General features: G+C 43.2%; 1 protein-coding gene across 1 annotated transcript; it reads left to right on the top strand.

Annotated features, from left to right (window-relative positions):
- Positions 1-346: 346 nt before the first annotated feature.
- LOC142427633 (uncharacterized) lies at positions 347-26861 on the top strand. Its single transcript, XM_075532813.1, is given in 8 exon segments — positions 347-1468; positions 1960-2026; positions 2109-2254; positions 19877-19973; positions 23742-24227; positions 24286-24386; positions 25482-25681; positions 26699-26861. Coding segments are annotated over 8 exon segments (2382 nt in total).
- The last annotated feature ends 210 nt before the right edge of the window (positions 26862-27071 follow it).

The following is a 27071-nucleotide window of genomic DNA, read 5'->3' as shown; positions in this document are numbered from 1 at the left end:
TCTGTGGTGAAGGTGGCAAAGGTTTCAGTCGGAATGCACATCTCAAAAGTCATCTACAAATTCATGCAGGAGAAAAACCCTATGTACTTGGTGAGTGTGGTAAAGCTTTCAACCAGAAGCAGCACCTTAGAGCACATCATATAATTCACACAGGAGATAAACCCCATGTATGTGGTGAATGTGGCAAAGCTTTTATTGAGAAGAAGAACCTCACTGTTCGTCAGCGAACTCATACTGGATTGAAACCTCATGTGTGTGGTGAACGTGGAAAAGCCTTTATCAGGAAGACGGCTCTCACTTTTCATCAGCGAACTCATACAGGAGAGAAACCCCATGTATGCGATGGATGTGGAAAAGACTTTCCCTGGAAGACTTCTCTCACTGTTCATCAGAGAAACCCCATGTACGTGGTGAATGTGGAAAATCCTTTACCAAGAAGAACAAACTCAGTGTTCGTCAGCAAACTCATACAGTAGAGAAACCCCATGTATGTGGTGAATGTGGAAAAGGCTTCATTCGGAAAACACAGCTCAAAACTCATCTACTAACTCATACAGGAGAGAAACCCCATGGATGTGGTGAATGTGGAAAAGGCTTTATCAGGAAGACTGCTCTCACTGTTCATCAGCGAACTCATACTGGAGAGAAACCCCATGTATGTGGTGAATGTGGAAAAACCTTTATCCAGAAGAATGAGCTCACTGTTCATCATCGAACTCATACTGGAGAGAAACCCCATGTATGTAGTGAATGTGGCAAAGGCTTTAACAGGAAGACTGCTCTCACTGTTCATCAGCGAACTCATACTGGGGCGAAGCCCTATGTATGTGGTGAATGTGGCAAAGCCTTTATCGAGCAGAAGGAACTCACTGTTCATCAACGAACTCATACTGGAGAGAAACCCCATGTATGTGGTCAATGTGGCAAAGGATTTATCACGAAGGCTGCTCTCACTGTTCATCAGAGAGCTCATACTGGAGAGAAACCATATGTATGTGGTGAGTGTGGAAAAGCCTTTACCTGGATGGCTTCTCTCACTGTTCATCAGTGAACTCATACTGGAGAGAAACCCCATGTGTGTGGTGAGTGTGGAAAAGGTTTTATCTTGAAGACTGTGCTCTCTAATCATCAGCTAACTCACACTGGAGAGAAACCCCACATATGTGGTGAATGTGGCAAAGGTTTCAACCGGAAAGCACATCTTAAAACTCATCTACGAACTCATACCAGAGAGAAACCCCATGTATGTGGTGAATGTGGCAAAGGCTAAATCAGGTAGACTGCTCTCACTGTTCATCAGCGAACTCTTACTGGACAGAAACCCCATGCATGTGGTGAATGTGGAAAAGCCTTTACCTGGATGGCTTCTCTCACCGTTAATCAGCAGACTCATACTCAATAGAAACCGTACATATGTGGTGAATATGGGAAAGGTTTTATCTGTCCCTTCCCGCGGGACATCAACAACGTGGGAACCTGAAAGAGGGACTGGGAATGAAGATGGGTAAGGGCGCGGAGAGATGGAGGCAAGACAGGAATCTGATCAAGCCTCCTTTATTGAGTTGAGAGCAGAGGTTTAAATAGCCAGCGAAGGGCGGGCACCATTATGTCACATGTAAAATAAGGTACAGCTGAGGTAGCCAATAGTCGTGCATTGCCAAATAAGGAAGAAATGGCCGGCAACTGATCGAACAGGTAAGTATGCTAATGAAGCATACCTGGTGCCTAGGAGGTGGATGCCATCAGTCATGTATTGACCAATGAACATAGCAGCTGCTAGTGAAAGAGCACCAATCCTAGCAAGGGTCAAGGCAGCCACCCTCTGGCGGGAAAGGAACAAAGGGCAGTAAAATCTCAGGGCAGTTTATGTGGCAGAAAACTGAGTAAATTCATAAAGGTCGCACATGGGTTAAATCCAGGGTGGGGGACACACAGTTCCCTACATTTATCAGATAGAAGGACCTCAGTGTTCATCAGGGAACTCATACTGGAGAGAAACCCCATGTGTGTAGTGAATGTGGCAAAAGCTTCCTTCAGGAAGGAAATCTCAAAACTCAGCTACAAATTCACAGGAGAAAACCGCTATGTATGTGGTGAGTGTGGTAAAGCTTTCAGCCAGAAAACATACCTTATAGCACATCAGAAACTTCACACAGACGCTAAACCCCATGTATGTGGTGAATGTGGAAAGCCTTTTTCAGGAAGAATAAGCTCATCGTTTATCAGAAAACTCATGCAGAGAGAGAAACTCCATGTATGTAGTGAATGTAGCAAAGGCTTCATTCAGAAAGCACATCTCAAAACTCATCTATGAATTCTTCGTGGAGAAAAGCCTTAATATGTGTTGAGTGTGGTAAAGCTTTCAGCCAGACGTGATGCCTTACAGCACATCAGAGATTTCACAAAGGAAAGAAGCCCTTTGCACGAATTAAATGTAGAAAATCTTATATGTGGAAGTGAGGTTTCCTTAAACATTAGACAATTTCCAAGAAGAAAACCTTTCATTGGAGTTAGTGTAACAAAGCTTTCAAAACAGAGAAAGAGGTGCTAGAGTTTGGCCTGGGCAAGCGTGGAAACAGACAATAATGACCATATGGGGATCCATGTTCTGCATTGCTGTCCCTGTACTGGAATGACCACCCTTGTGGGGAGAAGACCTTCCAGACTTCCACAGAGTACATAGGTACCTCATTGCTCTTCCAACTTTCAGTACCCGAAAGAGAACTAAACCTGGTGTTTCTGGATCACAGCTATACCAAGCAGTAGAGTGCCTACCAGATGACGAGTGTACGTGCCCCACCTGCATGCTCTTTTTTAGCCACCGGAGACAGCACAGAAGTACCATAAAATAAGAATAAAGAAAATAGAAGATGTATGGGAACAATTAATCCAAAGGATGAATGGAACACAGTGAACCTCAGCCTCCACAACCGTGAGACCAGAAGAACTAGATGGTGCTCGGGTTCCACTACTAATTACTCTGAAAGGGATCACAAAAGAGAGTCCTGAGTCCAGTTGGAGAAGAAAGTGGAACAAACCAAAACCATAAAATAGATCAGGCTTACTGGTCTGCTGGAAACTAGGAATCAACAGATTGTGGTCTTTAGCGATGTTTCACTCTTGGACCTGTGCTCACTCCTCTGACTCAGCTTTCAGCCCAACAATATATAGACTTGGAGGGGAAGAATAACATCCAAGAATAACATACACTCCCTGGAAAATCAACCATACAAAATCAAAGGAACAGCATTTGCTTATGGCTAAAAACTCATAAAAGCTAGAATACACAGGAAAGAAGGATGAATAGTATAAAAGCACAGGAAGGGGGCAGAAGTTGGAAAAAGGCTGGTACATCTCGGGGACTGTAATCAATATATGAACTGTTGAATAGAAAACCAATTTACTCTGTAAAGTTTTAAATCATAAATATTTAAAAAAATTGAAACGCTCATGCCTCATCAATGATTTCGTGTAGGATAGTTACCATGTAGCTGCATTGAATGTGTGTAACAAACTTTTACATGTGTTTCTACGTTTTCTTCACAGAAACACACAAAACTGAAAACATACAAAATTCACTCAAGATAGGAAACACCACAGGAAGTCACGTGACATCACATACCAGTGATCTCAATAAGAAGGAAAGCTCTGGCAATGTAGTGACTTTGCAAATACCCTCTTTGGTTTCTCTCAGCGTGTCACTAAACTACATTAGGATTTTAATGAATGTAGTTCTGATTGTCTGGCCTTTAGCCCATAAGGAGTCATGTGACAATAGAGGATTTGTACAGCAGAGAAACCATATGAATACAGGGCATGTGGCAGTGCGTATGCATTTAGTGATTGGCAGTGACTGCAGTTTCCAATCACATTTTCTTTGATGTTCCCCAAAGATCATAGGATAAACTATGATGCAATGATTGGACAGAAGGGCTGAATAAAATGTCTGTCACAGTGTATGACTGCAATGTAAATCCTGCAAGAAATCATGAATACAGCTACTGGGAAAGCCTGATAGACACATCCTGTGTGCATATGTACATTGATACCAAGACCAGTATTTCATTTTACATTTGATCACTCCTTTGACCCATGTTAACTACATTAACTGGAGAAATACTATGACCATAGAAAAGGAATGTGAATGGCTTTGCTCTCATGCAGAATTCTTTGGAAGGCGGATTATTCAGACGCAGTTAAGCTAAAATATAACCAACCTTTTATCTTTTGAGAACCTTTTTCACCCATTTTAAATCTTATACTTTTAAACATTCTCTTATTTTCAATTGAGCTTTACCTCTGTTTTAATATGTTGTGTTTTTTTAATTTAAAAAAAGCTTTTTTTAATTGTGAATTGGATGAAGTTTTTTTTTCTTTTTTTTAAAAACAATTTATTGGGGATCATACAATTCTTATCACAGTTCATACATATACATACATCAATTGTATACAGCACATCTGTACAGTCTTTGCCCTAATCATTTTTTCTCCTCTTTTCTCTTTTTACATTTTATTAGGGACTCATACAACTCTTATCACCATCCATACATGTACATATATCAATTGTATAAAGCACATCCATACATTCCCTGCCTCAATCATTCTCAAGGCATTTGCTCTCCACTTAAGCCCCTTGCATCGGGTCCTCTTTTTTTTTCCCCTCCCTCCCCTTCCACCATCCCTCATGTGCCCTTGGTAAATTATACATCGTTATTTTGTCATATCTTGCCCTATCTGGAATTTCCCTTCCCCCCTTCTCTGCTGTCCCTCTCCCAGGGAAGAGGTCACATGTGGATCCTTGTAATCAGTTCCCCCTTTCCAACCCACTCACCCTCCACTCTCCCAGCATCGTCCCTCACACCCTTGGTCCTGAAGGTATCATCCACCCTGGATTCCCTGTACCTCCAGCCCTCATATGCACCAGTGTACAGTCTCTGTCCTATCCAGCATTGCAAGGTAGAATTCGGATCATGGTAGTTGGTTGGAGGAAGCATCCAGGATCTGGGGGAAAGCTGTGTTCTTCATCGGTACTACCTCACACCCTAATTAACCCATCTCCTCTCCTAAACCCTTCTATGAGGGGATCTCCATTGGCCGACACTTGGGCCTTGGGTGTCCACTCTGCACTTCCCCCTTCATTTAATATGGTGTATATATATATATATACATATATACACATACATATATACATATACACATATATACACATACATACACACACATATCTTTTTTTTTGCATGATGCCTTATACCTGGTCCCTTGGCACCTCGTGATCGCACTGGCCGGTGTGCTTCTTCCATGTGGGCATTTTTGCTTCTGAGCTAGATGGCCGCTTGTTTATCTTCAAGCCTTTAAGACAAAAGTCACTATCTCTTTTGGTAGCCGGGCACCATCAGCTTTCTTCACCACATTTACTTGTTCACCCACTTTGGATCCAGCCGTTGTGTCGGGAGAGTGAGCATCATAGAGTTCCAATTTAATAAAAGAAGGTATTCATGCATTGAGGGAGTGTTTGAGTAGAGGCCCAAGGTCCTTCAGCCACCTTAATACTTGACCTATAAATATAGTCACATAGATCTATTTCCCCATCCTCCTATATATATTTGTATGTACATGTCTTTGTCTAGACCTCCATGAATGCCCTTTGGCTCCTAGCTCTTTCCTCCATCTCCCTTGACTTTCCTCCTGCCCTACTACCACGCTTCGTCGCCACCTGGGCTAGAGTATACCTATTCTCTAAGCAACCTTACCCTTGATCATTTCCCACCAGGCCTGCAACTCCCCCTTCTCTACCATTTGGGGTCCCATGTTTTTCCCTTGTCCCTGGGTTTGTTAACACCACTTCCTTACCCTCCCTACCCCCCCACCCCAAGTCCCCCTGGAACTGTCGGTCCCGTGGTTTTTCCTCCAGATAGTTCATCCAGCCTGTCCTATTCAGACAGACCTGTGGAGACACTAACATGCACGAAAAAAAGACAGAGGAAAACAAAGCAACAGTGTACAACCAGGCAACAAAACAACAAAAACAAACCACTGACAAAGAACAGAACAAAACAGTTCACAAGAGAAAAGCTTGTAGTTAGATCAGGGATCGTCTGCTGGCCCTTTGGAGCATTTTCCAGTCCAGTCTGTTGGGGCACCACGCCCTGGCCCCAAAATCCACTTTCAGCATTCCCTGGGGACCTTGCCACTCCATTCCCTTGCTGTTCCGCTGCACTCCCCCAGTGATTTGCCTCGGTGTGGTGGGATCAGGTCAGGTGCAATTCCCACACTGTGTCTCTGGTGCTGTCCCCTGTATCCCCCTTAGTCACTGATTGGCATCATTTCTCATAGTGGGGCCAGCCATGTTGTTCTCGCTGTGGACTGGCTGCTCTACTCAGGAACATCATCATCAAGGCCTGGTGGGCCAGGCTGTGCTCCACTCTCTCCTCCTGCCCCTTCATCTTCTCCCGTGTGCTCTGATCAGATATGTTCATCTCCCAGGGCTGCAGAGTCAATGTCGTCCTTTGCAACAAATTCTTTTCGGGGGAGGGGCAGGAATCCACTTAATTTATGGTGCTGGGGCCAGCCTCCCAGACCTCTCCACTGGTTCCCTACTCCACGCCGGAATATTGCATTCACACCTTGTGACACTGGGTTGAAGTCTGGTCCCACTTTCCCTGTGGAGATATAAACAATACCCTCCCCTTGGGTGGATTAATGCCCCATGACCCCACTACCCTTTTCTTCCTTGTATTCATTCTTTTGTTTAATATGTTGTTTTTTAAAATATATTGCTTAGTGTATGAATTCCATGGTGTCTAGTCGTGGTATTGTTGGATCATATGGGATTTCAAGCTTTGGTTGGTTTAAGTAGTGCCACATTGATTTCCACAGTGACTGTATATATCTCTAAGTCCACCGCCAGTATATATGAATCCCAATCCCTCCATATCCTCTCCGGCATTTGTTGTTTTGCTTTTTTGTTTGCGGCTTGCATTGTAGGGGTTAAGTGCTATCTCATTTTGGTTTGAATTTGCATCGGAAGGCTAGTGAGCGTGAGCATTTTTATATGTTTGTGAATCATCTGTATTTCATTTCTGGTTATGTTAATCATTTGTACTTCATTTGCTTATCATTAATCATCTGTACTTCAATTTTGTTCATATCTTTTCCCCATTTTTTATTTGGTCTCTTGTTATTTTCTTATTGAGATATAGATTTCTGTATGTTTTTGGAATTATTCCTTTGGCTGATGTGTCATTGATTAAAAAAAAAATTTCCCTGTCCATGGGCTCTCATTTTATGCTTCCCATGCAGTCTTCTGATGTGCATAAGTAATGCAATTTTTATTTATGTCCAAATTGGGAGCCTTTATTCTAGCTGGTGGCCTTTGGGAGGATTCAAATCTCGATTAAATTACTCAAAGCTGAAAATTGTATTCAGGTGGGTTTATAAGGGCAAAAACCGCTGCTGGTTTGGTGATTAGGAGTGGTTGAGGCTATTACAAAGCTTTCAGTGTGTAAGCAGGGAATGTTGGGGTTTCCGCATTCCTTTCAGGAAGCAGTTTACAGAAGCTAAGATAAGCGTAATCTTTTTAACTTCCTGAGGCAGGGTGGAATGGGGCATGGGAAAATGGGCACATTCTGAAAACAGGAGGATATTGACATTTGAATAATAATACATTGCAATGGGGCAAAACTGGGTGTGGTGGAGAAAGAGGTTACATAATTTAGTGATGAAAGAGGCCAGGACAGCATGTTAAAAATTCTAAAATGGGGCATGAGTCAAGCTTAAGAGAAGTTCTTTACATCAATTATGTAAAGCACATTTTTACATTAATTTCCCTCATCATTCTCACAGCATTTGCTCTCCACTTAAGCCCCTGGCATCAGTTCCTCATTTTACCCCTCACTCTGCACTCCCCCTTCCTCATGAACCCTTGACAATTTATAAAAATTATTATTTTGTCATTTATTACACTGTCCTATGTCTCCACCCACTTTTCTGTTGTCCCTGCCCCAGGGAGGAGGTTATATGTAGATCCTTGTAATCGATCCCCATTCCCACCCTCACCCCTGCCACCCACCACCCTCCACCCTCCTGGTATTGCCGCTCTTACCACTGGTCCTGAAGGAATCTTCAACCCTGGATTCCCTGTGTTTCCAGTTCCTATCTGTACCAGTGTACATCTTTTGGTCTAGCCAGATTTGTAAGGTAGAATCGTGATCATGATGGTGGGGAGGAAGCATTTAGGAACTAGAGGAAAGTTGTATGTTTCATCTTTGCTACAGTGCACACTGATTGGCTGATCTCCCCGCGATCCTTCTCTAAGGGGATGTCCAATTGCCTACAGGTGGGCTTTGAGTTCCCACTCTGCACTCCCCCTCATTCACAATGACATGATTTTTTTTGTTTGGATGAGAAAACAATGGGACTGACAGTTCCAGGGGGACATGGGAGAGGGGGAGGTTGGGGGAAAGGAAGTGGTGTTAACAAACCCAGGGACAAGGGAACAAGTGATCCAAATCGGTGGTGAAGAGGGTGTAGGAGGCCTGCTAGGGCATGACCAAGGATAATGTAACAGAGGAATTACTGAAACCAAAATGAAGGCTGAACATGATAGTGGGATAAGAGGAAAGTAAAAGGAAATAGAGGAAAGAGCTAGGAGGCAAACGGCATAAAGATTGGTCTAAATAAAAGCATGTACATATGTAATTATATGTATGAATATGTGGAGATAGATCTGTGTGCATGTATGTATAGGTTTAGTATTAAAGTAGCAGATAGACATTGGGCCTTCACTCAAGCACTCCCTCAATGAAAGAATACTTTGTTCTATTAAACTGGCATTCCATGATGCTCGCCTTCCCGACACAATAGCTGAAGACAAAGCAGGTGCATAAGCAAATGTGAACAAAGCTTATGGTGCCCGGCTATCAAAAGCTATAGTGAGTTCATTCTCAAAGGTCTTAGCCTTTCAAATGGGAATGCAGTTCTACTCTGCACAATGGGACACAGTGAATCAGAATCACCTCCATGGAATCCAAAACAGTTCTAGATTGGTTTTGTTTTGTTAAATTGTTATGAGCATATAGAAACCCTGGGTGCATGGTGGGTAAGGCATTGACCACCTGAAATTCAGCATCTGGGAAGAATGGCTAAAGGGTCTGCCTCCAAAAAATGTACAATCCAGACTCTACAATGCCCCTGAGTTAGAATTGACTCGGTGATTGTGTTTATGGCCTAATTGTGTGATTTGAGTCATAGAGAAAGTTTCCTCCAATTTTGGGGAGCGGGATTAACAGCCCCAAATTGAAACTATTTCACAGGAAATAAAAGCTTTTTTTCCACAAAGCTTTAACCACTAAGTGAAAGAAGGGGAAAAATGGACAGCAAATGAATTGTCAAAGTCATTCCCTCTGTCCTGGGTGTCTGAAATTTTCAGGATGTGAGTTTTCATTGTTTCCTGCATAGTCATAGGTGACCGTGTCCTCAGACTACAGTCTGATAATCTGAAGATAGGATGTGTTGACTGAAATGTCCATGGAGGAGACATTTCCTTCTCTCAAGCCCTCAAGGAGGTGCATTGATACAGTGACTGCAATACCAGTCTCAAACATAGCAAATAATGTTTTGATGATCCTTTGTAATTGTTGGGGGTCCTGTAGTCAGTTCTGATTCCCTGTGAACCTGCATAGAACAGTCATAAATGCTGCTTGGAGTTAGATTTGGTCAGTCATACTCAAGGTGCACTAAACCTCCCAATATTCTGAAATGTGGAAATGATGGCAGAAAATATGATGCCAAGGAAAATACAATCTAATTGGATGCAGTTGTGTTCTGTTATTGGCAAACAAGAATAAAAGTTTTCAGGTTAAAATTCTAACTACTGTGTTATTGTTTGGTTTTTCTGATCTTATCTAGTGCCTGATTGAAAAACTCTACAGATCAATGGAGCCTTTTCTTCCAAGGTGGCTTTGTCTTAAGTCTGGCATGCTGTCCTGGCTGTAATCTAGGAATGCATCTAGGGCAGAGGGCCAGGACCTTGATCTAGAACCTGAATCTCTCCTTTGGACTGAGATTCCACCCAACATGGCCCCTGAGTGTTTCCTGAAAGTCATGAGATAAAGAAAGTGAACGTTATATTAAAAATTACTGAATTAAATTAAAATTATGAAATAAAATTATTTCGGTTAATATGGTCTACAACAGTGGTTCTCAATTTGTGGGTCACAACCCTTTTGGGGGTCGAACAACCCTTTCACAGGGATCTCCCGATTCATAACAGTAGTAGCATTACAGTTATGAACTAGTAACTAAAACAACCTGAACTGTGTTAAAGGTTTGCGGCATTAGGCAGGTTGAGAACCACTGCTCTAAGCGATGTGTGATGATAATGCAATTCTGAACAAGATTCCAGCATCCATCTTTAAGGACATGGAAATTATCAAGTTTAAAAACAGAAATCAAATAGACCCAGGATAAGCAAGTTCAGAACAAGCATTAAAGGACCCATGGGTCTTTGAATCTGCTGTGACCAGCTGCATCTGCCTGCCAGTGACCTGATGGGAGACCCAGCACCATCAGGAGGACGAGAAAAGAGGCAGACATTTCTGTATCAAAGACTCTGACTCAGAAGTCTCTGGGATCTCCTGATTTCAGGGTGGTGAAGGTGGTGGCCTCATTTAAGTAACAAACGAGTGAGGGATTATGAACAGTGTGCTAATGCACAGGCACCACAGCTCCACCAGAAAGTGTCTCCAGAGCTGGTTGTTGAAACAAGTTGGGTGGCAGAGATGGGAGTGATGTGACCCACAGGCATGCCTTGTATTAGTAGGCTTCATAGAGTCCACATTTGCAATTAGAAAATTATGAGTTCCAGTGAAGCATTATTGTTTGATTTGAACATATGCATCAAGTAATGTATGCATTAATTCATTCTTTCTGAGGTCTGAGAACACCCCAGACATTCTTCTGCACTGAGGGAAAACCAATATAGCAAGCAACCGAGCTAGGAAATGAACAAGCTCTTCCTCCAAAACCAAACCACTGTGATTGCATATCTTCTGCCTCATGGGAACCTTAGAGGACTGAGAAGTACTCGTTAGGCTTTCTCTAACTGTAATTATATACAGCAATAAACAACATCATCTTACTTGGGGAACCGTTGGCTGGTTTGAATCCCTGACCTTGTAGTGAGCAAACAAATCTTATCCCACAGCACCACCATAGCCCTTTATATCTCTGCACCAACAGGCTCATATTACAGGACTTCTTAAATGTCACTTTTAGAAGCCAAGTTATCATTTTAAATATTATTATATGAATAAGGAAGGCCATAAAAATGATGACCTTTGACTTATGGTGTTGAAAAGAATGAAGAAAGTACCGTGGACAGGCTTTCAATAAAAGAAACATCTGTTTCGAGTGAAATACAGCCAGAGAGTTCCTTAGAATCACGGAGAGTGAGACTTTGTTTCGTGCAACATTATCATGATCCCTCTCAGTCCCTTGAGAAAGACCTCCTCCATGATAAAGTAGGGGATCAGTGAAGAAGAAGCTACATCATGAGCTGGATTGACACGGTGGCTGTAACGATGGGCTCAAAAATAGTCCTTGTGATTGTGGTGCTGAACTAGGCATTCTTTAGTTCTGTTGTCCATTGACTCACGTAGAATTGGAATGCACTCTGGCATTTAACAGCATCAAAAAAAAACACAACGACAAATCAAAACACAAGGTTCTTCTCAGGTCGGATAACAATGCCGGGGGAAAGGGGAGATGTTTTATGTGGGGAAACACAACAACGGGAAATTTGTAACAGAACACACTGTCTTGATCATTGCTTTCTACTTGAGCCCTTGGTATCAGCTCCTCATTTTTTCCCCTCCATCCCTGCTCCCGCCCTCCGTCATGAACCCTTGATAATTTGTAGATTATTTGTTATATTTTCCACTGTCTGACATCTCCCTTTGTCCACTTTTCTGTTGTCCAACATCTTGAATATTTCTTGGAAGCATTCGAGCAAGACTTCATTGCACTCATTTGGTCATGTCATCAGGAGGAACTAATCCCCGGAGAATGGTCTTGTGCTTGGTGAAGTAAAATGTCAATGAAAATAAGAGAGACTGTCAATGAGATGATTATCACAATGGCTGCAGTGATCAGTCCAAACAGAGGAATGATTGTGCGCATAGTGCACGTCTGGGCAGCATTTCATCGTGTTGCACATCGGATCTCTGTGAGTTGAAGCCAATTCAAGCTTACCTAAGACTATCAACACATGCAATATTATCCAGGTCACTGTAAGTTAAAATTATTGCATAAATATACATGTGTGAGCATGTATGAATGAATACATCTGATTGCTTAGAGAAAATTTGGGACTCACAAGAGAGATTTTTCCTGCATTAACGTTTCTTTAAGGATCCCTCTTGTGTAAAGTAGTTATGCTTTGGGCTGAGATCTGCACGTACACAGTTTAAAACAACCAGACGTTCCATGACTTTTTACTCCTGTAAACAGTTATAGTCTCGGAAACTCACAATAGCATCACTGTAAGTTGGCATAGACTCTGGTGGTGTTTGGTGTTTTGGAATGTCTCTGGCTTTGACAACAAATACTAGTTAGTACAGTCAATTGCAGACATATCTTATCAAGACATATAACTGTGAACTCTATTGTATATATGGTCAAAGACAGACAAAGCCCATTCCAATGAAAAGAAGACACATTCAGATGCATGAAGATTCCCCAGAGTGTATACATGATAATCCCTAGAGATGTGCTGAAAACGTGGGGGAAACTGCAGCTTCTGAGCGGAAAGCATCCCTGACTCCTCTCTCTTGCGTGGCCTGGAACCATGGCCTGATGCAGGGAGGTTTGTGTCTGGGCTCACACTGACTTCCCATCACTGTGTCTCTAGCACAGTAATACATGGCTGTGTTCTCGGGATTCACAGAGCTCAGTTTTAAATAAACTTGGCTCATGGAAGGTGTTCTTGGTGATGCTGACTCTCGACTGGAGAGACGGATTATATATAGTATGTTTTCCCATCATAAGCTAATACCCTGCCCCACCCCAGGCCCTTTCCTGGAGCCTGGCGAATCCAGTGCACATAATAGCCAGTTAAAAAGAATCCAGAGACAGCACAGGTGAGAGACCGGGTCTGTGAGGGCTTCACCAGTCCAGAGCCTGACTCTTGTATCTGCACCTGGGCCAGGACACCTGGGGATAAAGAGAAACACTGTGAGTCATGTGCTCAGATGCTGCATCCACAGACTTGATGTTGGAATCCCAGAAGCACTCACCACCCAGAGTTGCCACTAGAACGAGGAAAATCCGCACATGCTTCATGTTCTTGTGGATAAGATTCATGCCACCCAGAAACTGCTCTCCGGGCTGAGGAGGACTGCGCATTGTTAAGCATATGTGTGCTGTGGCTTCATCTGGCTGCCAAAGAGGAATTTGCATGTTGGAGGTCCATTTGTTCATCAAGGTGGACAGGATGAAGTGAGGCCCCTGGGTGTGCTCCTCCCACTCGAAGAATGCTGCTGACAGTGCCATTAGGATAATCCAGAGTTTTTCTGAAGTCTTCTCTTTATCCACTGCCCCGTTCTCTTAATCCACACAAGAGTGTAGCCTGTTCTGGGAGGTATATGCAGCCACAGATCGAGGACACTTTTATTCCCAGTGATAGGTAGAGACATCAATAGAGAGAGAAACAAACAGCCAAACAGAAAGGAGGATAAATGGCTATGTAAATAGATAAGAAATGAAAATATTCACCACAAACCAGGGCCATACCTCTTCTGATTCATGACACCTATATTAGTCTATATTTAAACAATGGAATGTTCTAGTGTGGCCAGCCAACATACAAATGACCAAAAATATTGCTAAATTGGGTAACCATGTCTTTACTTAAATCAAATGTACTGCCATATGTCTTCATACCAAGTTTAACTCAAGTGATGGTATTTTCAATTGCTTCATGTGCTTGTGAAAGTTGAGCATTGAGTAAGGAATAGTAAAGAATCATTGCATGTGAATTGTGGTGCTATTGAGGAATATTGGAATTACCATGGACTGTCAAAGGAACCAACCATGTGGATCGCAGAGTAAAGGTTAACTGATGAACCACCAGCAGCAGACGCTCTTCAGGAGAAAGACTGGGCTTTCTACTCCCGTAAACCTTTACAGTCCTGGAAATGCACAGGGCGGCCGCTATGAGTCAGCACTGACTTAATGCTAGTGGTTTTGGTTTGGCCAAAGGAACAAGCAAATCTTTCTTGGAATAGTACATCCAGAATATTCCTTAGAAACAAGATGATGGTACTTCCTCTCACATTTTTTTAACATGATATCAAGAGAGACCAGTACTTGGAAAAGGGTATCATCATTGGCAAAGTAGAGGACAGTCAAATAGAGTAAGGCCCATGAGGAGATGAACTGACACAGTAGCTTCAATAATGGGCTCAAATTTAGGAATTATATAGAGGATGGCTCAATATTGTACATTATTTTTGTTCTTTTGTATACAGGGTTGTTATGAGTTGGAAATGAATAAACAGACCTAACCCAAAAAAGCACACTCAATGTGGTAGTTACATAATCTGTTGTCAATTTTAGACTTAAGAGTGAAAGGGTGGAGGTTAGCCTGTCAAACAGGTCGCAGCTTCATGACCTCATTTGGAGGCACTAAAGAGATAAATAGCTCACTGGGGGTGGAACACACACACTTCCTGCTAGACTTCAATTTTGACAAGCCCCTTGGAGAGAGGCTGATGGAGCCAGAGGCCTGGGAGATGTAGGAGCCATGTAGATACCCTTGCCAGCACCGAGGTGCTTCTACCATCACTGGATCCACAAGACTTTCCACCCACTGGCTTGCGATCTTCCGGTATTCAGCATTATTGCTAGGCTGCATGAGTGTAATGAAAAATTTATGGACTAGTATTGGACATCTGGGTTAATATTAGGTGTATGGACTTGATCTGGACTGGGCTGGAATGTTTCTTTAATACCCAATTGCTTTTTTATATAAAGCTTTTTTCTTATACACATATGTGTGTCTATGAATTTGTTTCTCTAATCTACCTGGACTAACAAACACAATATGCTGAAACCAACATCCATTGATACTTCTATCCTGCAAAACATACTTACACAAATTCATACAAAGGCCTCACAGAGGATATTCATACAAGGATTGCATATGAATGAGACAAGCATGAATTGAATAAATATTGGGAATATTGAAGCACATGATGACTTCTCATGGTTCTGAATTTTACTAGTTAAACTCACTGAATACAAGCTCAATATATATACTACCAGAATCATCCCTTACTTGTGTTCCTAAAGGCAGGCTGGAAATTATTCACAAGGCGTTCGAAGGGGCTGAACGTGGAAATTATCCCAGATTTGTCGTCTTTGGATTAACAAACTAAATAAAATGTGGTCTTCTCTGATGTCTTCAAAAGTGCCACCCAACTGTATGTTAAGATGGATAAAAAACAGTGATCATGTTAAGTAATAATGTCCCTGAATGGAGAGATTGAAAGGGAAGTTAGTGGTGTCCCTCTTAAAATAAATAATAATAATATCTTCAAAAAGACTTGTTGCAGAAGCAGGACATCCAAAATTCTCATTGGGAGTTAAGAGACAAGGTTCCTTCACACAGACTTTGGACACAATATCAGGAGGGACTATTCTTGGGAAAAGAACCTCATAGATGTTGAAGTACAGGGTCATCAAGGTGGATGAACGCTGTGATTATAACAATGGTATCAGACATTCTAAAGACTATGAGGATGGTGCAGGACAAGGCACTGTTTCATTCTATTGTACGTAGAGGCTCTATGATACGCAACCCGTTCAATGAAAGCTAACAACAGTCTACTGGTGGAAGCATGATGTCTTAATAAAGTTGTAATGAAAGCTTATTGGTTAAAAGTTAAGAAAACTCCAGAAATAAATACAAAATAAATCTATGTTAATACTTGCTTTCTGGGAATAACTCCAAGTTCAGTGAACTATCAATAACGATTTTGCCCTCTGCTACTTTGACTGGGTTGGTTCGTATGTTTCAACCATCCTGTGCACCCTGCAGACCTACCCCTTCTGAATGAGATGTTTGTGTTGAGCTCACCCTGAGCTCAACTCACAGGTGTTTGAAGAACTAGCACTCATGTTTCAACTTGCTGGGTTAGTTTTTCTAGCTTTGTAACTGTTTTGTCTTCTGTTCACAAGGTAAAAGGGGGATATTATGGTGTGGCCAGCTGGGGATGCTTGTATAGATCATCCATACATGGACTGTGACCTTGTCATTGCCACAGGTGGTAAGGTGAGGTAACTCCACCTTGAGCTTGATTAATGCATGTGGTAGTTACCTAATCTGTTGTCGACTTGAGACTCTTAAAGAGTGAAGGGTCGCAGCTTGATGACCTCATTTGGAGGAGCTAGAGATAAATAGCTCACTGGAAGTGGGGCACACACCCAATTCCTGCTAGACTTTCCTACTGACAGGACATATGGACCTACTGTAGAGTCCGGGAGCTGGAGGAGTCATGTGCTAGCGTTGAGATGCTTCCACTGACATGGATCTCAGAGACTTTCAACCCACTGGCCTGTAATCTTCTTGCATTCAGCGTCATTCCATGCTTTGCATGAGTCTAAAGAGGAATTTACAGTCTGCTACTGGACATACGGGCTAATATCAGATTTATGGTCTTCATTTGCATGGGTCTGTAATGTTTTCTTAATATACAAATTCTATAGTACATAAAGCTCTTTTTTTAACAATTTATTAGGGGCTCATACAACTCTTATCACAGTCCATACATATACATATATCAATTGTATAAAGCACATCTGTACATTCTTTGCCCTAATCATTTTTTTTCTCCTCTTTTCTTTTTTTACATTTTATTAGGGACTCATACAATTCTTATCACAATCCATACATATATATACATCAGTTATATAAAGCACATCCATACATTCCCTGCCCCAATCATTCTCAAAGCATTTGCTCTCCACTTAAGCCCTTTGCTTCAGGTCCTCTTTTTTTTCCCCCTCCTTTCCCTCTCCCTCATGTGCCCTTGGTAATTTATACATCATTATTTTGTCATATCTTGCCCTATCCGGAGTCTCCCCTCGCCCCCTTCTCTGCTGTCCCTCTCCCAGGGAAGAGGTCACATGTGGATCCTTGTAATCAGTTCCCCCTTTCCAACCCACTCACCCTCCATTCTCCCAGCATCGCCCCTCACACCCTTGGTCCCGAAGGTATCATCCACCCTGGATTCCCTGTGTCTCCAGCCCTCATATGTACCAGTGTACAAAGTCTGCCCTATCCAGCCCTGCAAGGTAGAATTCGGATCATGGTAGTTGGGGGGAGGAAGCATCCAGGATCTGGGGGAAAGCTGTGTTCATCGGTACTACCTTACACCCTGACTGACCCGTCTCCTCTCCTAAACCCCTCTGTGAGGGGATCTCCATTGCATAAAGCTCTTATACACATGAGTCTCTGAATTTGTTTCTCTAGGCAACCCAGAATAACACCATTATCAGATGAAGATAATCAATATGGGGAGGGGTTGTGGAGAGTGCTCAAACATGCATGGGGACTTGGTGTGCTGAACTGTATGATACATACATGTGTACAAAAAATAGAATTACTGTCATCAAGTCAGTTTTGTCTCATAGTGACCCTATGAGACAAGGTTAAACTGTCCCTGTGAATTTCCAAAACTGTAACTCTTCATAACAATAGAAAACTTACGTGTATACAGAGCTAAAATTTATTGAATTATATACATATACTTGTGCACTTTAGATATGTTAATTACTAAGGATAGGAATAAAAAGACATGGAGGTGAATGATCTAAGGCATGATAGCACTTTATCAAAGAAATAGCTCTCAGGCTGAGCAGCCCACGTGGGGACACCCTGTGTGGGGGGGTGGCAGAGTTCTATCTGGCAGGAAGATGGAGTGGCAGAGAGAGGGATGTTCCAAGTTTCTCTAATTATTAGAAGGGCACACCCCCCAGGAGGCTTCACCAGGCTGTGACCTGATCGACGGGTTGTATTCCACCACTACACTTTCATACACCTTCAAGTTGACATAAATCTATGACAGATTTAAGTGACATAAGTATACCTGTCAGAGACCCACACAGTCAAATGCTTTTGCGTAGTCAATAAAACACAACAATAAAACTGGTAGCTTTCAGTCAATACCCACCTGATGTCAGCAATGATATCTTGTTTCACATTCTCTTGTGAATCCACACTGCATTTCTGGAGGCTCCTTGTTGATGTACTGCTGCAATCATTATTAAATTATCTTATGCAAAATTTTAATTGTATGTGGTATTAATTTAATTAGTTGATAATTTCTACATATTTGGTTAATTTAATTTTTCATAAAACAAATGTAGATCTCTATTGTTTCCGACCCCTGGGTGCTGCCTTGAGCCCATTTGCGCTGGACCTCCTCACCTTGGCGCCGCGCCCCGCCCACCCCTCGCCGGCCCTGCCCACCCCTCGCCAGGCACTGGGGTTTGTGCAGCGGTAGAAATGGGTGGGACAAGAGCTGCCTTGAGAGGAAGTGAAGGCGGAGACCCTACTCCTTCCTGACCCTGCAAGCTCCTCCCACCCCGGGTCATGCCCAGACAGGGCCGGAAGTGGCAGTGTCCTCGCCGGGACTGCAGCTCACATCGCAGATTCTGCTGACCTGGATGCTGCATGTGGTGCCGAGAAGCGCCCACGGCCTGAGCACCCTGTTGCCAGCCCTCCCAGGTAGGGGGTTCCGGGGACGTGCGTGTGGGCGTAGGCCATTTTAGGGTGACCCCGCTGCACATAGCGGTCTGCGAGGACCCTTTGTCTCCTCCCCCCAACCGCTGCCTGCGCCCTGCTCATGGGCAGAGGTGGGCGGTGTCCCCGAGGCCGGTCCTATTTGTCAGCTTTTGGGTTGCTTGGGGTTCATGGTGGGAATCCCTGTTGGAGAAAGGAGAAAATCCCAGTCTGGGCTTTTGGGTTTCGGGGTTCCCAGATTCGTCGCTTTGCGGGTCTCCTAACTCCCCCCCCCGCCACATTGTTTCCTTTCCACACCGCGCCGCCTCCTCCCTGAGATTCCTGGCACCTCTTCATCTCAGAGGTGAGCCCCAGGGTCATGCTTCTGTGACCTCCCTCTGGACCCGACCAGAGTCTGTTCTAGGTGCAAGATCTGTTATGACAAAGACGTCTTCCCTGGCTTTTAAGATGTTGAGGGTGGCCCTATTTTTACTGGTTGTATTTTTGTCGGTACATTACTATGGTTTTATCCTTCCCACACTGTTTCTTTTCGTTAGTTTCTGTTGGGTTTATCAGTTGGTGGAGCACCGAAGGAGTGGATGCCTACAGATAAGAAATGATGGGAGGGCTTATAGGGATGTCAGCTGTGGGGTGGGGATGGGGTTGCTGAGTTGGGGAGGAGGAGGGGGTTTGGGGAGTAAAGAATGAGGGAACGAGGGGACTGAGCACTAGAACAGAAGGTGACTACACAGGTCATTTGAAAGGCGATTTAATCGTGGTGGGAAAGAAGACAATGGTATGAAATTATTCTAATGATTGTACAATTTTTGTTTGAACTGTTCAATTGTGGAATGTGTGGATCAAGTGCCCCAAAATGTGTTCAAAAAGAAAAGATCTCCATCACAAAAACTAACTAAATAAACTGTGTGCGAAAGAGTCAAACAACCAAACTGAAATAAACAAACCCAAAACTAGGTAGTGCCACATTTTTCGACCTTTCTTTGGCATGAAAACAGAAGTGGGTTTTGAGTACTATGTGGCTGAAGGACAGTTTATTTGGAGCTGGTGGCCTTTGGCCACTACATTCTTGGCCAGTTGGCCAGGCAGCAGTCGGTGCACGACCCCCTGGATGTGCTGGGCAGTGATGATGGTGGAGTGCTGTTTGGAACGTGCCAGTTGAGATGCCTGGCAGGTGATGCGCTCCAGTGGGTTGTTGAGCAGCAAGTTCACGATGCCCATGGCCCTGGACGAGATGCTGGAGTCCAGGTGGACCTACTTGAGCACCTTGTACACATACACGGAGTAGGTCTCCTTGCTGCTGCACTGGCATTTCTTGCTGTGCTTCCTCTGAGCCTTAGCTGCAGCCTCCTTGGGGCCCCTATTGTTACGTTTGAACCCAATAACTTGAATTTAAACAACAGAACAGTAAAAAGATGTTTATTCATCCTATCTCATGAAATTTTATTTTTAGTTTTCATCTATCTCATGAAATTTTATTTTCATTCAATCGATTATAGACCTTCTAAGTAGGATGAAACCCACTCAACTGTCATCAATGCCTTGCTCTGTTGGATCCTCTGTGATCTTCCAGCTGAGCTCTCAGTGTAGAGAACTAGATGATTTTCACTTCCTTGAAAGACAAAAGGCCACGCACAATTGAGTGTGTTTCTCTTATACTAGAGTCCACATTCGTGAGAGTACTCTGGCATATGGCATGCTGTGTGGAACTTACAGAATTCCCTCCAGCTCACCTCCAAAAGAACGATAAAATGAGGGGTAGGTATGGATTGTGACAAGAGTTATATGAGCCTCTAATAAAATGTAAAAAAAAAAAAAAATGAGGGGTAGGAATTCCTCAGTGATCTTGTTGACACTTTTGTCTGTTCTGAGTTTGTTTTTTTTAACTTTTAAGAAACCTCTTCCCTTTTTTATTAAAATAATAACGCTTGTGTTTAGTGTTTACTCGTGGCTTCTGAGGCTGTTGTCATGTTAGCTGTCATTGAGTCAGCCCTACCCGACAGGAACCGAGCACACAACAGAACAAAACACTGCACTCTCCTGTGCCATCCGCACAATTTAGGATGAACCCATTGTTGCCATCACTTTTTTAATCCATTTAGGAGAGGGATTCTTTTTTTACACTGCCCCTCCACTTTACCAAACATATAATTTTCTAATTGAAAATACTGGACTCTATGGAGCCTACTAATTCAAAGTATGCCTGTGGGTCACATCACTCCCATCTCTGTCACCCAACTTGTTTCAACAACCAGCTCTGGAGACACTTTCTGGTAGAGCTGTGGTGCCTGCGCATTAGCACACTGTTCATAGTCCCTCACTCTTATCACAGCCAGGAACACTCATAGGCAAATGCCTGTTGTGGTTTGTTCCTTAAATGAGGCCACCACCTTCACCACCCTGAAATCAGGGGATCCCAGAGACTTCTGAGTCAGAGTCTTTGATACAGAAATGTCTGCCTCCTTTCTCGTCCTCCTGATGGTGCTGGGCCTCCCATCAGGTCAGTGGCAGGCAGATGCAGGGGGTTACAGCAGATTCAAAGACCCATGGGTCCTTTAATGCTTGTTCTGACCTTGCTTATCCTGGGTCTATTTGATTTCTCTTTTTATACTTGATAATTTCCATGTCCTTAAAGATGGATGCTGGAATCTTGTTCAGAATTGCATTGTCATTACACATCGCTTAGAGCAGTGGTTCTCAACCTGCCTAATGCCGCAAACCTTTAACACAGTTCAAGTTGTTTTAGTTACTAGTTCATAACTGTAATTTTACTACTGTTATGAATCATGAGATCCCTGTGAAAGGGTTGTTCGACCCCCAAAAGGGTTGTGACTCACAAGTTGAGAACCACTGTTGTAGACCATATTAACCGAAATAATTTTATTTCATAATTTTAATTTAAATCAGTAACTTTTAATATAATTTTCACTTTATCTCATGACTTTCAGGAAACACTCAGGGACAATGTTGGGTGGAATCTCAGTCCAAAGGAGAGATTCAGGTTCTAGATCAAGGTCCTGGCCCTCAGCTCTGTATGCATTCCTAGATTACAGTCAGGACAGCATGCCAGACTTAAGACAAAGCCACCTTGGAAGAAAAGGCTCTATTCATCTGTAGAGCTTTTCAATCGGGCACTAGATAAGATCAGAAAAACCAAACTAACACAGTAGTAGAATTTTATCCTGCAAACTTTTATTCTTGTTTGCCAATTAACAAAACACAACTGCATCCAATTGGATTGTATTTTCCTTGGAATCATATTTTCTGCCATCATTTATGTTAAGGCTTAATAGAGTAAAATAAGTTGTCTTAAGTTACTCCATTTTGAAAAGCTTAAGTGCCATCCCCCGTTCTAAGAGAGGTATGTTATTTTAGAAAAGCAAGTCACCGTGACCTTGCTTATATTTGCTTGTAAATGTAAGCAAGAAGTTTTGCAAGATCATCTGGTCCAAGATAAGCTGAGCAGGACTTGCCGAACTACCTGCATCCCTGTTATCTTGTGTAAACACCCTGTGGTTTTAAACGTTCGCCCTTTCCTCCCCAGAACCTTTTCGTTCTGAAACCCAGGACACCTAAGTCTCTAAATGACTTAGTATATTCTAGACTACTGAACGAAAGCCATTTTAAGAACTGAGTTGAAAGTCGTAGCATGGGCTGAAAAGCAAGGGGGAAAACAGGATGATTGGTAATAGGTTTTTGTGTTTTGTTTTGTTTTAAAAGAGGGGAAAAGAGAGTAGTTTTGTCTTAAAGTAGAATGTCTGGTTGTGCCAGAATGTGAACGATAGTAAAGCTCAACTTGAGGGGATGTGGTAAGTTGTAGAAGGTTTGAGGGGAAGTGAACTTGATTTGCCTTGGTTTTCAATACCAGCAAATACTGCGTATGGAAAGAAGCGATGAGGTGTTGTGAAATCTTTACAGAGTAGATCAGTGGTGGCGGACTTATTCACAGGATAGTGAAAAAGGCTGGTGAACCGCTTCACTGCAGAATGCTATCTGACTGATAAAATGTTGACTATTGTGAAATATATTTGGCCAGAGGAAGTGTTCCCCAGAACGAGACCAGATTGGGACCCTAATACCTCTGCAGGAGATAGGAGCCTCACCCAATACTGCTCAACTCTATTAAAGGATCCGAAAGGAGCAGGGAAAAAGCCTACCAATTTGTCTAAAGTCACTGAGGTTAAACAGGGGCCTAAAGAAAGCCCTACTGCCTTTCCTGAAAGGCTGCAAGAGGCTTACCGGGTGTACATACCCATAGACCCCAGCACCCCGGCTAATCAGGTGCCTCTAGTTATGCAGTTTGTCGCACAGTCAGCTCCTGATATTAAAAAAAAAAGTTACAAAAATTAGAAGGCTTTGAGGGTAAATCTCTCTCTGAGCTCCTGGCGGTGGCCCAAAAAGTTTTTGACAACAGAGAAGATCCAGCTGAGGCATCCCGAGCTCTTACTCAAAAAATGGCAAAGGTGCTTCTAGCCACAGAAGACGGGGCCCGCCGCCCCTGGAGCCTCCCCCCCCCAAAAAAAAAGGAGATTTCGGCCAAAGACAGTGAAGGCCCACCCAGCCGCGTTTAGGAGAGGATCAGTGTGCTGTGTGCAAGGAAGAAGGACACTGGAAAAATGAATGCCCTAACCAAGGACAAAGGAAACCCAAGAAACCCTCCACCCCTGTCTTACTGGAGGAGCTGGAGTGACGGGGCTGTGGTTCAGCACCCCCCCCCCCCCTAAACCCAGGGTAACTCTCATGGTGGAAAACAAACCAATCAATTTTTTAGTAGACACCGGAGCAACCCATTCAGTGCTCACCTCACCTATTGGCCCCCTCTCCAAGGACACTGCTACAATTATTGGAGCCACGGGAAAAGTGAAGACATACCCATGGTTGTCAGCTAGAATTTCTAACCTGGGAAAAGGAACTGTGACTCACTCTTTGTTAATTATTCCAGAATGCCCTACCCCCCTCCTGGGACGAGACCTGCTCAGCAAGCTGAAGGCCACTATTCCCTTCAAAGAAGACTCCATGCAGGTACAAATGGGGGTCGGGGCCCTGCTGGTTTCGTTTCCAATTGAAGAAGAGTCTCGCCTCTTCCTTGCAGCAGACGCCGAAAAGAAACACCAAGACCCTGGGGGACTCCTGGAAAGATGGAAAGCCACAATCCCTAATGTGTGGGCAGAAACAAACTCCCCGGGGCTGGCTAAACATCGGGCACCCATTGTAGTTCAATTACAAAGCTCTGCCACTCCAATTCGAGTAAAGCAATACCCAATAAGCCAACTAGGCTATAAGGTTTCTGCCAAAAAGGCCCAGCTGTGTGCAAGAATCGTCACCTACCTGGGGTATGAGTTAAAGGATGGCAATCAAACTTTGTCCAATAGCAGAATCCAGGCCATCCAAGCTATACCCAAACCCACCACCAAAAAAAAAAACACAGGTATGTGAATTTCTAGGGACAGTAGGATACTGCCGCCTGTGGATCCTGGGTATTCCAGAAATAGCCAAACCACTCTATGCAGCTACTGGAGGAGCAAAGGCTGAACTAATATGGACAGAGGTAGAAGAAAAGGCTTTCCAGAAGCTGAAGACTGCACTGGTAAGTGCTCCTGCCCTAGCCCTTTCTAACCTCGAAAAGCCCTTTCACCTTTTTGTTGCAGAAGCAAATGGAGTAGCAAAAGATGTGTAAGCAAAAGATGTGTAAGGCCCTGAAAACGGCCCTTAGCGTACCTCTCCAAAAGACTCGACCCAGAGGCTGCTGGATGGCCTAACTGCTTGAGGGCAATTGCAGCCAACGCCCTGCTGGTGAAAGAAGCCTCAAAGCGCACTTTTGACCAGAACCTCGTCATCACTGCTCCTCTCAATGTAGAGCAACTCCTCAGGGCTCCTCCAGACAGATGGCTCTAAAATTCCAGAATCACCCAGTACCAAGTATCTAACGGCAACAGACTGGCTGATCAGGCTACGCGCCAAGCAGCCAGCTCCGAAACCATCCTGCTTCTGCTAGAACCCTCTAACAGCCTCAAGCCTCCCCATTACTCACAAGCTGAATAAGAACTGGCCAAAATTAGCAGAGCTCCTGCACAAGAATTATGTAATTAAAGGACTGTACCAGCTAACCAGAACTGAAGCTGCAAGGTGCCCGGTATGTGCCCAGGTAAATGCTAATCCTGTCCCAGTTCATCACCCAGGACAAAGATACCGAGGAAAAGCTCCAGGTGAACACTGGAAAGTAGATTTTACTGAACTCCCACGAGCACCAGGCAACTACAGGTATCTCCTTGTTTTTGTGGACACTTTTTCTGGCTGGACAGAGGCCTATCCAACAAAGAGAGAGACTGCCCTCATTGCAGTTAAAAAGTTAGTCTTTGAAATTATTCCCAGATTCGGACTCCCCATGTTCATAGGATCTGACAATGGCCCGGCGTTCACCGCCTTGTTAACAAAATTACTAACTGGGGTGCTAAAAACCAATTGGAAGTTGCATTGTAGTTACCGACCACAAAGCTCTGGACAGGTAGAAAGAGCAAATAGAACAATTAAGGAAGTTCTCACTAAATTAAAGTTAGAAACTGGCGGAGATTGGGTTAGCCTCCTACCTCTTGCCTTGCTTTGGGTGAGATGTACACTTCAAAAGCATGGTTATTCTCCATTTGAAATAATGTATGGGTTTCCACCCTCATTGTTACCTAAGATTGGAAGTGAAGTGTTAAGCGAAATCAAATTTCATAACATGGTTAAGTCATTACAGGCCTTGCAAGCAGTGCGCCAGCGAATCAGAAACAACGTGCCCTTTGACCAGACTACAGCCCGCGACAAGGAAAGCCGAAAGCCCCTCTTCAACCCCAACCGACCGCAGTTCCCTATTTCTAAAACCCACCGACTAGGCCTAAGGTTACTTTTATTGCAAACAAAACTAAAATTGTTAGGAAAATCCAAGCAGAAATAAGGAAAAAGTTAAAGTTTGTGCAAGGTCAAGTCAAACTGCGTCAGAAAAACTGAGTATGCCCCCAGACCAGTAAAGAAAGATAAAGTATGTGATAAGAATGTAAAGAGTATGTGATAAGGATGTGAAGAGCATGTGATGAGGATGTGATGTGATGGAGAAGGTAATAAAGGAGTTGAAATTATTCTGAGTGATAACGAAATTGAGAATGTTCTAGGTGGTAACCAAGGTGCGATTGTTCTGGGTAAAACTGTTCTAGGTTTGCAAAAGAAACAAACAAAAAAAAGCAGGATGATCCCAACCTTGCATAAAGTTCAGCTTAACCAAATGTTCTGCTTCTGTGCCCTGCAGCTTTTGGGAAAAACTACAGCTTCAGCAGATAACTGTCTTTAAACTCTTCAGTGTTAGCTATAAAATAAAAAAAGGGGGAATTATAGAAAATCACTGAGTTTTAAATGAAGTATATTGGTAACTCTATGAAGATACTGTGTCTTTATGCTTTCCCAAGTTCTGAGATGCATTAAGTAAACTAGAACCACGCTGGGAAGGACCATACCCTGTTGCCCTGAGTACCCCGACTGCGTCAAAGGTTGCTGGAAAGCAGCATTGGATTCATCACCCCAGACTAAAGAAGGGCCTGACTTTACTTTCTTCAGCCTGCAAGTTAATCATGATCTCCAGGCTCTAGAAAAGTCAGTAACTGCTCTTAAAACCTCCCTAAGCTCCCTAGCCGAAGTGGTGCTACAAAATAGAAGAGGCCTAGACTTGCTGTTTCATAAACAAGGGGGTTTGTGTATGGCATTAGGAGAAGCATGCTGTTTTTATGTAAATCACTCCGGTGTAATTAGAAAAAGTATAAGTCAACTCCGAAAACGACTGCAAGATAGAGAAAAGGCCCTAACCAGTCAAGAAAACTGGTAGCAACGAATGTTTTCAGCCTATCCCTGGCTTACATCTTTACTTAGTGCCATTGCTGGGCCCCTTATTCTGTTCGTACTTGCCCTCACTGTGGGCCTGTTTGTGTTCAACGTCCTTCTCAAGTTAATCAGAACTCGCTTACAATATATCAAATTAATGGTTCTTAAAAGCAATGATCAGGTTTTAGGAAATGAAAAAGTTAGGGAATGAAGGATTTGATTTAGTTACTAGAAGAGGAGGGAATATTAAGGCTTAATAGAGTAAAATAAGTTACTCCATTTTGAAAAGCTTAAGTGCCATCCCCCATTCTAAGAGAGGTATGTTATTTTAGAAAAGCAAGTCACTGTGACCTTGCTTATATTCGCTTGTAAATATAAGCAAAAAGTTTTGCAAGATCATCTGGTCTAAGATAGCTGAGCA

The sequence above is a fragment of the Tenrec ecaudatus genome, chromosome 15 (genome assembly GCF_050624435.1).
Source record: "Tenrec ecaudatus isolate mTenEca1 chromosome 15, mTenEca1.hap1, whole genome shotgun sequence".
Classification (NCBI taxonomy): domain Eukaryota; kingdom Metazoa; phylum Chordata; class Mammalia; order Afrosoricida; family Tenrecidae; genus Tenrec; species Tenrec ecaudatus.
This window is presented reverse-complemented; position numbering and strand designations above follow the sequence as displayed.